Source organism: Mus caroli, unplaced genomic scaffold, assembly GCF_978045245.1.
Source record: "Mus caroli unplaced genomic scaffold, Mus_caroli_1 scaffold_3, whole genome shotgun sequence".
Classification (NCBI taxonomy): domain Eukaryota; kingdom Metazoa; phylum Chordata; class Mammalia; order Rodentia; family Muridae; genus Mus; species Mus caroli.
The window spans coordinates 20,928,836-20,943,114 of record NW_028227258.1 but is presented as its reverse complement, the minus strand read 5'-3'; the positions used below and the strand labels follow the sequence as shown (position 1 = coordinate 20,943,114).

At 40.0% G+C, this 14,279-nt stretch overlaps 1 protein-coding gene across 4 annotated transcripts in view; it reads right to left on the bottom strand.

The window, feature by feature from the left end:
• The window catches only part of Rap1gds1 (Rap1 GTPase-GDP dissociation stimulator 1), a 152,424-nt gene that overhangs the window by 119,127 nt on the left and 19,018 nt on the right, over positions 1 to 14,279 (bottom strand). For all 4 annotated transcript variants that reach the window (XM_021157708.3, XM_021157709.3, XM_021157710.3 and 1 more), the window contains exon 2: positions 7,997 to 8,104. In XM_021157708.3, the coding sequence (XP_021013367.1) occupies positions 7,997 to 8,104 (108 nt within the window). The remainder of the gene's footprint in view (positions 1 to 7,996; positions 8,105 to 14,279) is intronic.

The window sequence follows — 14,279 nt, the reverse complement described above, 5'->3', positions numbered from 1 at the left end:
GCAGGGTGGCTGAGACTCCAAAATATTTGGATACCAAAGGCTATTCGCTGTTTTAAATTCCCAAACGAGAATGAAACAGTGAAACCATACTAGAAGTCAGCAAACGCTTGCTGAAAGTCATGTAGCTACAAGCAGAGTAAAATGAAACCAGAACAAACAGCCTGATTTCTTGGCTGGTGGCCTTCCTGTATTTACTAAAAATATTTAAAAAGTGAGATCAAAGCATTTATATGAGTGAATGTTATTAATTTAGATCAGAGATTTATACAGAGTGCTTGCTTAAGCAAAATGTGCTCTAGTGAGCATTCAAGTCTTCTAATTCTTACCTTCAAAAATTGACGTAGGTACTAAACCAGTGAAGGGTGGGGCAAGCAAGAAGAAATCCACAACAAGGTGAAAAAAAAAATTCTGATGTCAGGAGCATGAAATAGCCAGTCAATAGAGTATCGTCCTCTACCTAACAGCTACTAACCCTGTAAGCTACAATAAAGACTGGCCTGGCAAGATGAGATATGCCCAAGGTGGGAATATTGGCACAAAGGTTATCAGGGGTAAACAAGTGCTGTCTGCTTAGATTTATGCCTGATACATAGAAGAGAACCTATGTCTGGAACTGTTAGCTGGCTTTAGAACTCAATACTGTGGGCCTCCTTGGCCCCAGCAGTGAACCTACTAGTGTTTTGCTAAACTGACATAGTATCAAGCTCTCAGTCCTCACCAAAGCACTTTCTCTGTACAGCAAACGGTGTTTAATGCAGAAACTCACAACTGGCCAAAGCACAGAAATCAAGTGACTGTGGGATCCTTAGAGACCAATGGGACATGTGTGTTACTTCCTGTCCACCACAGCTCAGGGAACACTGGGAAGGAGCGGGCAGAAATGTTTCAGTGTCATAGATTGAAAAGGACACAACAGGACTGATGCATTCAGGAACTCAAGGCACTGTGGTTACCTGCACAAGATCTGTTCAAGATCTTGCCAGCCAACAATCCAGAATGGAAGAAGAAAGGCTCACAAGCTCCAAGCCCTAGCTGAGAAGCTATGGGTAATTCATGGTCACTAGGGAAGGGAGAGTCAGTTTTCTTTATGGGTATATTTCCTGGTAAGTGGGACACACTCCGGTGGACAGCCCCCCACCAATATGTATATGGATACTACAAAGTTGACTCCATCATTAAATTAAATGAAGATATGAAGTTGGGGGAGGCTGTACCCTGCAGAAGTTAGGGGGAGGGACAGGAGCGAAAATGATCAAAATACATTGTATGGGTGTACAAAATTCTCCAAGAATTAATAAAAGGGAGCCTGGCATGGTGGTGTATAGTAGTTAGAAAGCAGAGATAGTCAGATATTCAAGTTCCAGGACAGCCATGACTGTTAGGAACTTCCGTTCCTTCTGTGAAGGAGGGTAAAATGACGGTAAAGATGTCTGAAAAGGTCATATGGATTCATGCTAGGTATTTACCTAAAATTACACAGTACACATAAATATATATAATTTAAATGGGATTTTCCCACCTGGTGTGGCAATGCTTATCCCCCACCCCTAAGCCATACACTATTTAACAAAACCCCCAGGATCAGACCTGAGAAGCCCTGTATGAGCTGTTTGTCAGAGGCGTCCAAGAGACTCCCAAAACATTACAAGGTATTGTTCTTGTTGTCTCCTGGAGAATGAAGTTAAGTTCTTACTGCTGAAGATACCATGTGCTTTGGGCACAGAACCCAGAGGATCTGAGCCTTATCTAACCTGGAAGCCTCCTCTTCCCTGAGAGCCAGCTTTCATGGTACCAGAAGTTGCACGAAGGCTTCCAAGGGCAGGGAAGCTTACAATAGTCCTACACACTATGATGCGATGAACTATGGCGATGGCCAGCATAGCATGATGACCCTAAAGGTATGATATAGTGACCAACTGCTCTCTAACTGGACTTAAGGCTTTCTCAACAATTGGGAAATCGATCACACCTTATACTGGAAGACTAATCAACTTCTTGGGGCTGGTGAGGTCATAAATCTCAAAGAACCTACAACCACCGCTTTTCTAAACTCGCCTAATGCCTAAGTGCCTTCTAAACATTTATTCTCAGCCGGGCGTGGTAGCGCACGCATTTAATCCCAGCACTCAGGATTTCTGAGTTCGAGGCCAGCCTGGTCTACAGAGTGAGTTCCAGGACAGCCAGGGCTACACAGAGATACCCTGTCTCAAAACAAACAAACAAATAAACATTTATTCTTATTCCCACAAATAAGTGCAGCTTTAATGTCTCAAAAAAAAAAAAAAAGGCTTCTCTTTGCATAGATGGACACCATCATGAAAATCACAACCAATAGAGACAGAAAAGCAAATGAAGGCGTGATGCCCAGCCTCAGCTGACTGACCTAAAACACAACTCCTGCGACCAAAGGCTCAGGGAACACGGGGGAAGACGGAGCAGAAAGACTCGAGGGGCCATAGAAGCAGGAGTCTGCTGTGAGACTGTGTGTCTCCTAGAAATGTCACCATGTCTCAACAACATGGCTGTCCAAACAAGACCTGAACAAGACAACACCAACAGATCTGCTAACATGGAAAAGGAAAACCTCACAGGGCCCTAAACCTAGACATAGAACTAGAGGCACCTAAGGAATGCTGAAAACAGAAGAAATAGTCTCCCCACAGTGTAGAGCCTCCATATTATTAACCAACACCAAGGGATCAGCCCTGAAATCATATACAACCAAGTAGCATACAGACAAGACATGTTTTATCTATATATTTCGGAACGAATATGAGAGAGCAGGAGGGGAAAGGGGAGAGCTGAAGGAAGGAAAGGGAAAGGAAAGAATGATGTAATTATATTTTAATTAGAAAAACATAATTTGAAAATGTCTTTTTTCAAAAAAACCACCAACAGATTGGGAAAGGATCTTTACCTATCCTAAATCAGATAGGGGACTAATATCCAATATATATAAGGAACTCAAGAAGGTGGACTCCAGAAAGTCAAATAACCCCATTAAAAAATGGGGCTCAGAACTGAACAAAGAATTCTCACCTGAAGAATACCAAATGGCAGAGAAGCACCTGAAAAAATGTTCAACATCCTTAATCATCAGGGAAATGCAAATCAAAACAACCCTGAGATTCCACCTCACACCAGTCAGAATGGCTAAGATCAAAAATTCAGGTGACAGCAGATGCTGGCGAGGATGTGGAGAAAGAGGAACACTCCTCCATTGTTGGTGGGATTGCAAGCTTGTACAACCACTCTGGAAATCAGTCTGGCGGTTCCTCAGAAAATTGGACATAGTACTACCGGAGGATCCAGCAATACCTCTCCTGGGCATATATCCAGAAGATGTCCCAACCGGTAAAAAGGACACATGCTCCACTATGTTCATAGCAGCCCTATTTATAATAGCCAGAAGCTGGAAAGAACCCAGATGTCCCTCAACAGAGGAATGGATACAGAAATTATGGTACATCTACACAATGGAGTACTACTCAGCTATTAAAAAGAATGAATTTATGAAATTCCTAGCCAAATGGATGGACCTGGAGAGCATCATCTTGAGTGAGGTAACACAATCACAAAGGAACTCACACAATATGTATTCACTGATAAGTGGATATTAGCCCAAAACTTAGGATACCCAAGATATAAGATACAATTTGCTAAATGCATGAAACTCAAGAAGAATGAAGACCAAAATGTGGACACTGTGCCCCTTCTTAGAATTGGGAACAAAACACCCATGGAAGGAGTTACAGAGACAAAGCTTGGAGCTGTGATGAAAGGATGGACCATCTAGAGACTGCCGTATCCAGGGATCCATCCCATAATCAGCCTCTAAACGCGGACACCATTGCATACACTAGCAAGATTTTGCTGAAAGGACCCAAAGATAGCTGTCTCTTGTGAGACTATGCAGGGGCCTAGCAAACACAGGAGTGGATGCTCACAGTCAGCTATTGGATGTATCACAGGGCTCCCAATAGAGAAGCTAGAGAAAGTACCCAAGGAGCTAAAGGGATCTGCAACCCTATAGTTGGAACAACATTATGAACTAACCAGTACCCCGGAGCTCTTGTCTCTAGCTGCATATGTATCGAAAGATGGCCTATTCGGCCATCACTGGAAAGAGAGGCCCATTGGACTTGCAAACTTTATATGCCCCAATATAGGGGAATGCCAGGGCCAAAAGAATGGGAATGGGTGGGTAGGGAAGTGGGGGGCGCTATGGGGGACTTTTGGGATAGCATTGGAAATGTAATTGAGGAAAATATGTAATAAAAAATAAAAAAAAATAAAAAAAATAAAAAAAAAGAAAATGTCTTTTTTAAAATCTAATTTCAGATATTTCTTTCAGATATTTATAATATGCAGTTCAAATATTCCAGAGTCACACTGTAGATACTTCAAAATGATATTTTCTTCAGTAATATGCTTCCTAATGACAGATGTAACTTTTAAGCCGAATACTGAGCATCTGTAAGAACTGCTTCCTCCATCAAATTTTCTCAGTAGTGTTAGAAACGAAAGCATTTATAGGTTTTACCTTAGACTGCTAATGAAACACGTTTTCACGATCTTCCTGAGAAGCCTTTTGTTCGTATTCTGTTGGTTTTGTCAAACACTTTTTGGGTATATGACCTCAAGAGTGTGCACTACACATTCTAAGACCATTTTCAATAAATAAGTTCAAACAAGTCAACGTGCAAGTTTCTAATTTGATCCTACTATCATACATGACAATATTTCTTGAACCTTTAACTTTTAACAAGTGCAGGTGACCAGCACCCAGGGTATACTGAGGCAGGCAGCAACAGGCAGTGGTGATTGTAGGGGCAAAAGTTGCAACTGTAGGGAAAAAGTTGCAACTGTAGGGCAAAAGTTGCTTACTATCTGGCAATTTTCTGTTCCTTTAACTCTTGCTATTCTAAGGCCACAGGCCACAGGGCTTGTAGTAATTAACTCCTGCTGACAGCAGCAGCTGATTAAGAAAAAAAGGCTTAGATACTCTCTCTGGCTCTGAGATACTCTCTCTGGCTCAAGGGCTCCTTTCTGGCCAGGTGAGAGGCTCAGAGGTGGTTAACTCTTTGTGAACCAGAAAGAAAAGAAAAAAAGAAGAGAGAAAGGAAGAGTCAGCCATGCAAATAATAATAATAATAATAATAATAATAATAATAAATAAAAACCAAAAATCAAAACAAACAAATCCACTCATTCCCTCTGTTTGAAGCAAAAAAGAAGCTCCAATAAATCTTTATTTCTGTTCTCAATATGAATACTTTCTCTAAAAACTACCTCATAGGACTAACAGAACCATCACAACAGGATAATCGACTACATGATTTTTCTAAACATTCTTATATTCAATAAGTTCATAGGAAATTAAGCCAATAGTTCACATCATAAGGGTTAAGGAATTATGACAGCAATGTTTACATGTCTTTCTATTAAGACTAGTATTTGACAAATCATTCATTATGTATCTCCTAGATCCGTAAGTTCATTATAAGCTTAAAGCAATAATTTTTATGGCACAAGTTAGCAGTTTTATAGAGGCAAATCATCTGCCTTGTATCTTATTAGTTTTGTATAGATAAACCAGTCCATCATTTATTTTTCTGACCTTATACCTACAAAACATTGTCTATTCCCAGTTTATGAATTTTAGTTACCAGATAATTGCCTCGTTTTTAACCTAGACGGAAGGTTTTCCTTGATAGTATTTGCTCTAAGCCTGCTTTCTTATCCTAGAATAATTAGCTTGTGTAATATAATCACATAACTCCATTTGCAGCTTTTATTCTACTAGGGGCTTGATATTTTATCAATTTAGCAATTCTACAAAATCATTATCAGGAATTATGAAATCATCAATTCATCTATACAGCATTACTATATGAAAGTACATCTTCATACTGATTCTGCAGGAAATCTGCCCAATAGGATGGGCCAATGCCCAGGAATCATTAGGCTATGTAATAGTGATGGGAAAGGCGTATCAGCAGCGAGAAGCAATCCTGGGATGAAGTCTCTGAGGACCCTGCATCTCCAGAAAACTCACTCGCTTGCCTTACCCTTTCCTAGATGGCTTCTGACAAACAAGGGCTTTAACCTTTGCTTCCCTTAGCCACTTTCTTCCTCAACTCTGGCTTTTCATGATTTTCAGAGGAAGACTCACACTTTCCACATGTTACCAAGGAAACCATCTTTATATCGTTCAGTTTCTAAAGCTAATGGTTTCCTTTAAAAAAATTCTTTTTTCCTCCCCCAAATGAACATAGAGAGAAAGAGAAAATGAACTGACAATGGGAAACAAGGGAAGGTTATAACGGTACAACTCTTCAACAACAACAAAAAAAAGACTGATCCTCAGTTTCCTTAGAGAAGTAAGCTATTATGTAAAGCTGCCTACATCAGCACTTGTAAAATCGGGTCACCGTGTTCTTTCTGGTTCCTTAGACCAGCGCTATTCAAAAGAACGTTCTATGGTTATGGCAATCTTTCACACCTGTGAACTTCCCAAGGCATCCGCTAGCAGGCTACTGAAAAACAAGCAGGAAGCTCATTGCAAGTTTTGCTTACTTTCCCTAAGCATGATGAATATCCATGCTCCTTCCTCCTGAGGTGAGAGCATAGAAGTAGACATTTCCTGTCTTTTTTTTTTTTTTCCTTTACCATCTTGAGCACTGTACAAATATTCTCACTGAGTAACCTCTGTATTAAACTCAGAGTTACAGTATCAAAAGGAAAGGTAACTGCAACTCAACTTTAAAGTATAATTTAGAGTATGAAGCTGAAATGCCCTACAGACTCATGTGTGGAAGCTGCCTGTCCACTAGCTGGCAATGCTATGGGGAGATGGCAGAAACTTGTAGAGTCAGTAACTGGCTAAAGGAGGTCAACTATGAAGGGTGTTCCTTTAGAGGTCCCCAGTGCCTTCCTTTCTCTACTTCCTGGTTGCTAGTCACTGAACAAGTCTGCCCTGCCACTACTGCCAGGATGGACTGACACAGGGAACCAAAACAAGTCTTTCTTCCTCTAAGTTGTTCTTGTCAGTGACAGGTGAATTACAGGATAGCTTCAAAATGTGCTCTTTTTGATGAGGTAGAAGCATGGCTGTAATCGATTAATTTACATTTTTCTAGGCAGCTTAATGAAAACTAAAGTAAAAAAGAAAGATCACCTCTAAGTGCTTGAAATTGAAACAGTAACAATATATTCTTGTCTGAACTCTTCAAAGGCTACATAGCTAGTCCACAAGGAGAATAGAATAATCATACACAAATATAGTACAATGAAGTATGGTTATGGAAACAACTGAAGATCATTTTATGCATTCGAGTCAAACCCACTCACTATGATAATATAGAAATGAGTGAGTAGAAATCTGTCATTATCAAATGCACTAATGTATTGTGATAGTCAGTGAAGAATGACCTGATTTTTCTTTGGAATTATTTACTAGACAGTGAACATCAAGCTTGGCCCTAGGTTTTGAGAAATGCTTATTATGACTGCTGGACGGTCCCTTCCAATGTAATCTATACATAAATACATAATCTTAAAATAAGACTCTTTTAAAAGCTAAAAGAGAAGTGCTACAAAGAACAATGTTAAATATTTCAAGCCCCCTTTAGTTTCTCCTGTCTCCTCCTCACGAATAAACAGTTTTAGTCTCTTGTATTTTGCTGTTATAAAAGCTCTAATGTAGGTGTCATAGGGAAAAAGCCATAATGGCTCCTGTGTGGGGCTGGTATAAATGTCAGCACAACCAATCAACTTCTCTTTTCTTTGCCCATCAGTTGGGCTTTGAGTACTTTCGGGAGGAGGCTGGGTAGGCGGACAGAACACTGCAAACAATTTCAGCATTCAAGAAAGAGATCCAAAAGCATACAAACTATGTGAATACAAGTTATGTGCCTGACTATGCACCGATTTCTAAACAATGCGGACTTGATCCGTTCTTGGTTTGGATATTTGAATAAACAATGAAACTTACTATTCTGAGCCAAGGCTTGAAGCAGACAATCCAAGCATCCTTCCAAACTGCCCTCTGTCCTGTCAGCAGCTGTTATCTTCAGCTTCTTTAAAGTGTCACTGAGGTTATCTGTTTACAGAGAGAGAAAATCAGAACCCATGATATTTGAACCATGGTAGAAGGTAAACAGTTGTTACTAGCATGCAAAGTTCCCACTGGGCAGAATTAGCCTTCAAATACACTTCAAGTGGCCCTGAGTTACTGCAAAATATGCAAAACTGTCCATTTAAGTCAAATATGAACTAGTAACTCCATATATAAGATATAAGATATCACAAATAGTACAGATTATCCATGACTCTTTTCCATTATGCCTTACTGGAGAAACGAAATACACGTGAAAAAATTAAGTGATAAAAGCAGTTTGACAAATTATGTTTGCTTTTCCGTTTTCCTTCTATTCTCTAATTTTACATTAAGTTCTATTCTTTTATTTTACATTTACTTATTAAATGTGTGTGTGTATGTGTATGTGTATAGAAGTACACTCATGCCAGGCACCTGTGTGGCCTTGAAGAGGTAAGTTTTCTCCTTCTACCCTACCCTCTCAGGGACTAAACTCAGGTTGTCAGGTTCAAAGGCAAGCACCAGTAACTCACTAGCTCTGTACCCTTGTAAGGACAGAAAGTAAAAGTGAAGGTTTAGAAAAGTTTCAGCCATTTCAAATAATGTTAAATATGATAGAAAACCCATTTTATCTCTACCATTTGAAAAATGCTTCATAGAGCATTTACTGATTGCTTTAAAAAGCAAAACATTTGGAGTTAGAATGTCACGCTCTGCACCTGAATTCTAAGTTGACTGCCCTAGACCGTGGAGTCTAAGAATTTGAAATTTTATTGGGACTTACCAAAGAACTTTTGTTTACAGTATTTTTATTTAAAATACAAAAATAAAAACTAAGACTTTTAAGGTTTTATTTTGTAAGTAATCTAAACATGCACTTTAAATGAAAAAAAAATAGTAGTATTAAAAAACCAAAACTACAAAGAGTGGCACTGTCTTTACAGGCTCAATGTGCGGCTCATCAGAGGCCGGCAGCATCACCGGATCTCCTACATGCAGTCTTCTATAGTGTGTTGTCCTCACTGAGTACTTGTAGAAACTGTACATGTCTTGCATGTACAGTTGAAAAGCCAGTATTTTATGCCCCTTTCAGATAACTGTGGATATGCTGTGACAGTACATTCAAGTTGCATTTCTTCAACAGCTGCCACTTGAAATCAGAACCAATACCCTTGATCATTTCCAACTATTATATTAAAATCTGTTGGTCTCTTACCCATTAAATCTTTCGTGTAAACAAGCTGTATATATTTCTGCATTAGTCATTTAAAAGCATTAGTCACTGAGTTATGCTTCTCTCCAAATGCTCACAGACTTTACTGTTTCAAATTATTAAATTTATTACATCACCTCCAATCTTATTGTTAAGCAAGTATATTAAATATTGGGAAGCTATCAATGTATCAAATTTGATTTAAGCTTCCCAAAGATTTAATTTTACTTTACCAACGACAAATATAGCTAGTTTTTTTTTTCTTCTCCTTTAAGTGACAAACTATTTATCAGTGAGAAAGTAGACACATTAGAGACCGGCAGCTCCTTCTAGTTTAAAGGAAGAGACAGGGTCTCCACAGAACGACAGGACTTCAGACAACTCATGACTACGTCCATTCTGCACAACCACGGTTTACAACAAAAGAGGCTTATGTGAAGATCATTCCCTCTCGTAGAACATCTATAATGTACCCTGCTTTTAAAAGATGTTTCTCCTAGGGCAGGAGAAATGGCACTGCATTAAGAGTTAAGAGCACTGGCTGTTCTTGCAGAGGATCCAGGTTTGGCTCCCAGCACCCACGTGGTAGCTTACAGGGCCAGGGCATCTAAATCCCTCTTCTGGCCTCCAAAGGCTCTAGGAATACATATGGGACACAGACATACACACAGACAAAACACCCATACACATAAGATGATAAAAGCCTACTCTATCATGAACGTGCTTAAAGCTTTTTTAAGGCTTATAGAATACACTGGTATAGATTGTGATACTAATACAATCTGACTGATGTATACTAAAACATCAGCAGTCTCTCTTAACTCATAACTACTATGTGACTGCATCATTTTCAGGGAAGGTGCTTTATATGCTATAAACATTTGTTTGCATGCTCTCCTAACCCCGTTGTGTGTGTGTTCCAATGTATTTGAATGTGCATGACTGTGCTGGGGAATCCAACCTAGGGCCTATACAGTCTTCCACCACTCAGCTAAGACTCTAGCCCAGTGGCATACATTTTCACCAAGTTTTGTACATGGCAAGTTTATAGTAATTCTAAAAGTATGGAATCCCTATTTTACAGAGAAGGATGATGCACCCTATGGGAAAGGTTAATTTAAAACATTTATATCAAGCATTAAAGAAAATTTAACAAGCTCTAGTTCAGTGGTTCTCAATTTTCCTACTGTTGTGACCCTTTAATGCAGTTCCTCATGCTATGCTGATTACCAACCATAACCATATTCTCACTGCTACTTCATAACTATGGTTTTGCTACTGTTATAATCATAATTTAAATATCTGATATGTGACCCCCAGAGGGGTTGGGACCCAGAGGCTGTGAATTGCTGCTCTGGTTAACACCCAGATTTTCTTTTAACCTGTGTGTCCTACTGTTCCCCAACACTAAGCAAGTATTTTAGATTAGATTGTACTAGATAATACTTTGAAAATAAATCTCTAAATATAACATCTCTAAACTGAGTAAAAACAGGGCTTTTGTTTTCTTTTGTTTGGAGTCTCACTAAGTAACCCTAGGTAGCCTTGACATTGCTATGTAGCCCAAGCTGGCCTTGAGATAAGAAAGATCTTGCCTGTCTTCCCGTGCTAGGATTAAAGGTATGCACCACTGTGCCTACCCAGTAAAAATGGATTTAAAGAAATAGCTCAAAATTACAAAACAAAGCCATGCAGTATGCTGTAAGAGTCACTCAGTAAACACTGATTTTCTGATTTAACTGATCATGACTACAAATATTAATGTTCCTGCTTCAATCCATATTGAATACCTATTTTACAATTAGAACAAACTAAGTAATCCAACAACTAAACACACAGCTTTCTCTCCAAATGTATTCTCCAGACCTGCTCTGTACAGATCCCTGGCTGCCCAGCTCCACAGTTCTCTTGATGACTTCCTTCATTTTATGTTCACTGACATGCTTGACATCTCTCTCATCGCGTTCCTCTGTGCATGTCATCATGACCCCAGAGGCCATCCCTGCCTATCATCACCTCAGAGGCCATCCCTGCCCATCATCATCACCTCAGAGGTCATTCCTGCCCATCATCACCACAGAGGTCATCCCTGCCCATCATCATCACCTCAGAGGTCATTCCTGCCCATCATCATCACCTCAGAGGTCATTCCTGCCCATCATCATCACCTCAGAGGTCATCCCCACCCATCATCACCTCAGAGGTCATCCCTGCCATCATCACCTCAGAGAACATCCCTGCCATTATCACCCAGAGGCTATCCCTGTCCATCATCATCATCACCCAGAGGTCATCCCTGCCATCATCACCTCAGAGAACAACCCTGCCATTATTACCCAGAGGCTATCCCTGCCCATCATCATCATCACCCAGAGGTCATCCCTGCCATCATCATCACCCAGAGGTCATCCCTGCCATCATCATCACCGAGAGGTCATCCCTGCCATCATCACCCAGAGGCCACCCCTGCCCAGGCTCACGTCTTCTCCCTGCAGGGTCCTTTTAAATAAATGCCCTACCTCCCACTTTCTCGACTGTTAAAACATCCTCTCCAGTACACTGGACCAACACCTTGTTTGTTAGGTAATGTGCTATACTTGTCAGTCAGCATAAAGAAGGCACACATTCCTATTTCTAGAAAGCTATCTAGTTACTGACTTTTGTCTCACATACTTAAAAGTTACAGTGTACAACAGGAAAGGAAAGGTCAATGATGCTAGTAAATCCACGTTATCAGAAACACAGTATCTTGTCATTTAGAATCAGAAGAGAACAATAAGACCAATTTAAGAATTCGGGGGTTTGAGCTTTTTAATATTTATTTTACTTTTAATTATACACTGGTTCATGCATGCATGTTTGGGGTGGGATGCCCCTGAAGGCCAGAACAGGGGAGTCAGATCTTTTGGAACTAGAGTGACAGGCGGTGGGAACCACTAGATTTAGATGCTGAGATCTGAACTCAGGTCCTCTGCAAGAGCAGTGAGCACTCTTAAACACCGAGTCATTCTCTCAAGCATCATGTTTTGCTTTGTTGAGATAGGTCACACTGTATATCACATGTTGATACAGAATGCCATCTTCCTGCCTCAGCCAACTAAATGCTGGTTATGGTAAGCATCACCAATTTTGGCACAATGTAAGCATTTGAAGACATAAAGTAACTAAACTCCTCACAGGAAAATCTGTTTAAGAACTCCTAATTAAAGCCAGGTGTAGTGGTGCATGCCTTTAATCCCAGCACTTGGGAGCTAGAGATGGATCTATGAGTTCTAGGCCAGCCTGGTCTACATGGAGAGTTCCAGGACAGCCTGGACTACCCAAAGAGGCTCTGTCAAACAAACAAACCTAATTAATTAAAAAAAATCCAGTCTCTCTATAGAAATAACTATGGCCCTATAGTAATGTGAAAACATTTTAGGAAAAACTCACTAAACTCTTCATCCAGATTCTACCTAGGGTTTTGACCCCAGCGTTGTATCAGCTCTCCTGCATATCAGATATTTATATTACAGCTCATAACAGTAGCAAAACCACAGTTATGAAGTAGCAAAGAAACAATTTTATGGTGAGGGCGGGGGCGGGGGCTCACTACAGCATTAGGAACTGTGTTAAAGGGTTGCAGCACTGGGAAGGCTGAGAACCACTGATCCAGAGGCAGCCAAAGCTAAACTAGATTCCTTAGCACTTTAATAAATTAAGGTCAATACCTGAAAAAATCTTATTGTGAATCCATTTATACAACTGTGTTAAAAAATGTTTCACATCAGGATTTAAGTAGCTAATACATGAATACATCTGTCAAAGCTCACCTAATAGTAATTTTAAAACTGTACATCTGAGTACATGTGAGTTATCTCTCAGTTTTACAAGCACATATTGGAAAATAAAATGATTAGGCCAACAACTTTTTCCCTACTGGCCTCGAGCCTCCTAATGGAGCATTATCTATCACAGTGACACCTCCAGCCGTCTGTGCCTCCTCACGTGGCAGCTACCTTCATCCCCTTCACTCCCCGGACAGGAATAACTGATGAGGTTAATATACTGAGAAGAACCAGGAGCAGTGCTATGCACTGTAGGCCCAGCTAACTAGGAGACTAAGATGAGAGATCATGTGAGCCCAGGAGTTCAAGACACAAACAAGCCTTAATACAGTCCGGTTCAACAGCTAGTTACCAAGTTAATGGGGAGGGCATGCACACTTCAGCCTCTTTTGTGGTCCTTTTGTTTGTTTTTTCTTCTATTTATCAAGACAGGATTTCTCTATGTAACAGCCTGGGCTGCCTTGGAACTCTGTAGACCAGGCTGGCCATGAACTCAAGAGATCCATCTGCCTCTGTCCTTCTGTGTGCTGGGATTAAAGGTGACTGCACAACCACCCGGCTTATTTCTTAAGAAATCTCAGGTGTGAATCCTTACTATACAAATTATTGTTGGTGTAAATCCCAATTCCATATTTGATAATTTACATGATGAAATTGTTCAGCACAAATTTCTCAATCTCCTTTGGTTGATAAGGTCCTATAATAAGAAAGAAAATGGATAATCCTCTTCAGTAAAAAGTATTCTTTAAAATTTTTGTTTTGCAGAAATCAAACCCAAGGCCTTGTATATACTAAGCCAATGTTCTAACCCTGAGTTATACCCCAGCTTGAAAAATTATTAATAGCAAAATATCCTCTTCCTCCCCCAAGTCTCTTTCATATAAGGCAGAGCATGATTTATACAATGAGAAGAAAACATGTATTTGATGGTTAAAGCAATAATCCTGAGCCAAATTTTATTGCTTCAGAATGGCCATTCTAACGGTACATTCACTGAGATGCAGAGTTTGGGACAGGGTAAAATTTTGAGTAGCTTCCTTTAAAAAGCCCTGTGATATTTCAAAACAAGACAGTTCCACATCAGAGGAAGTCAGGACAGGAACTCAAATAGTGCATGAACCTAGAGGCAGGCGCTGAT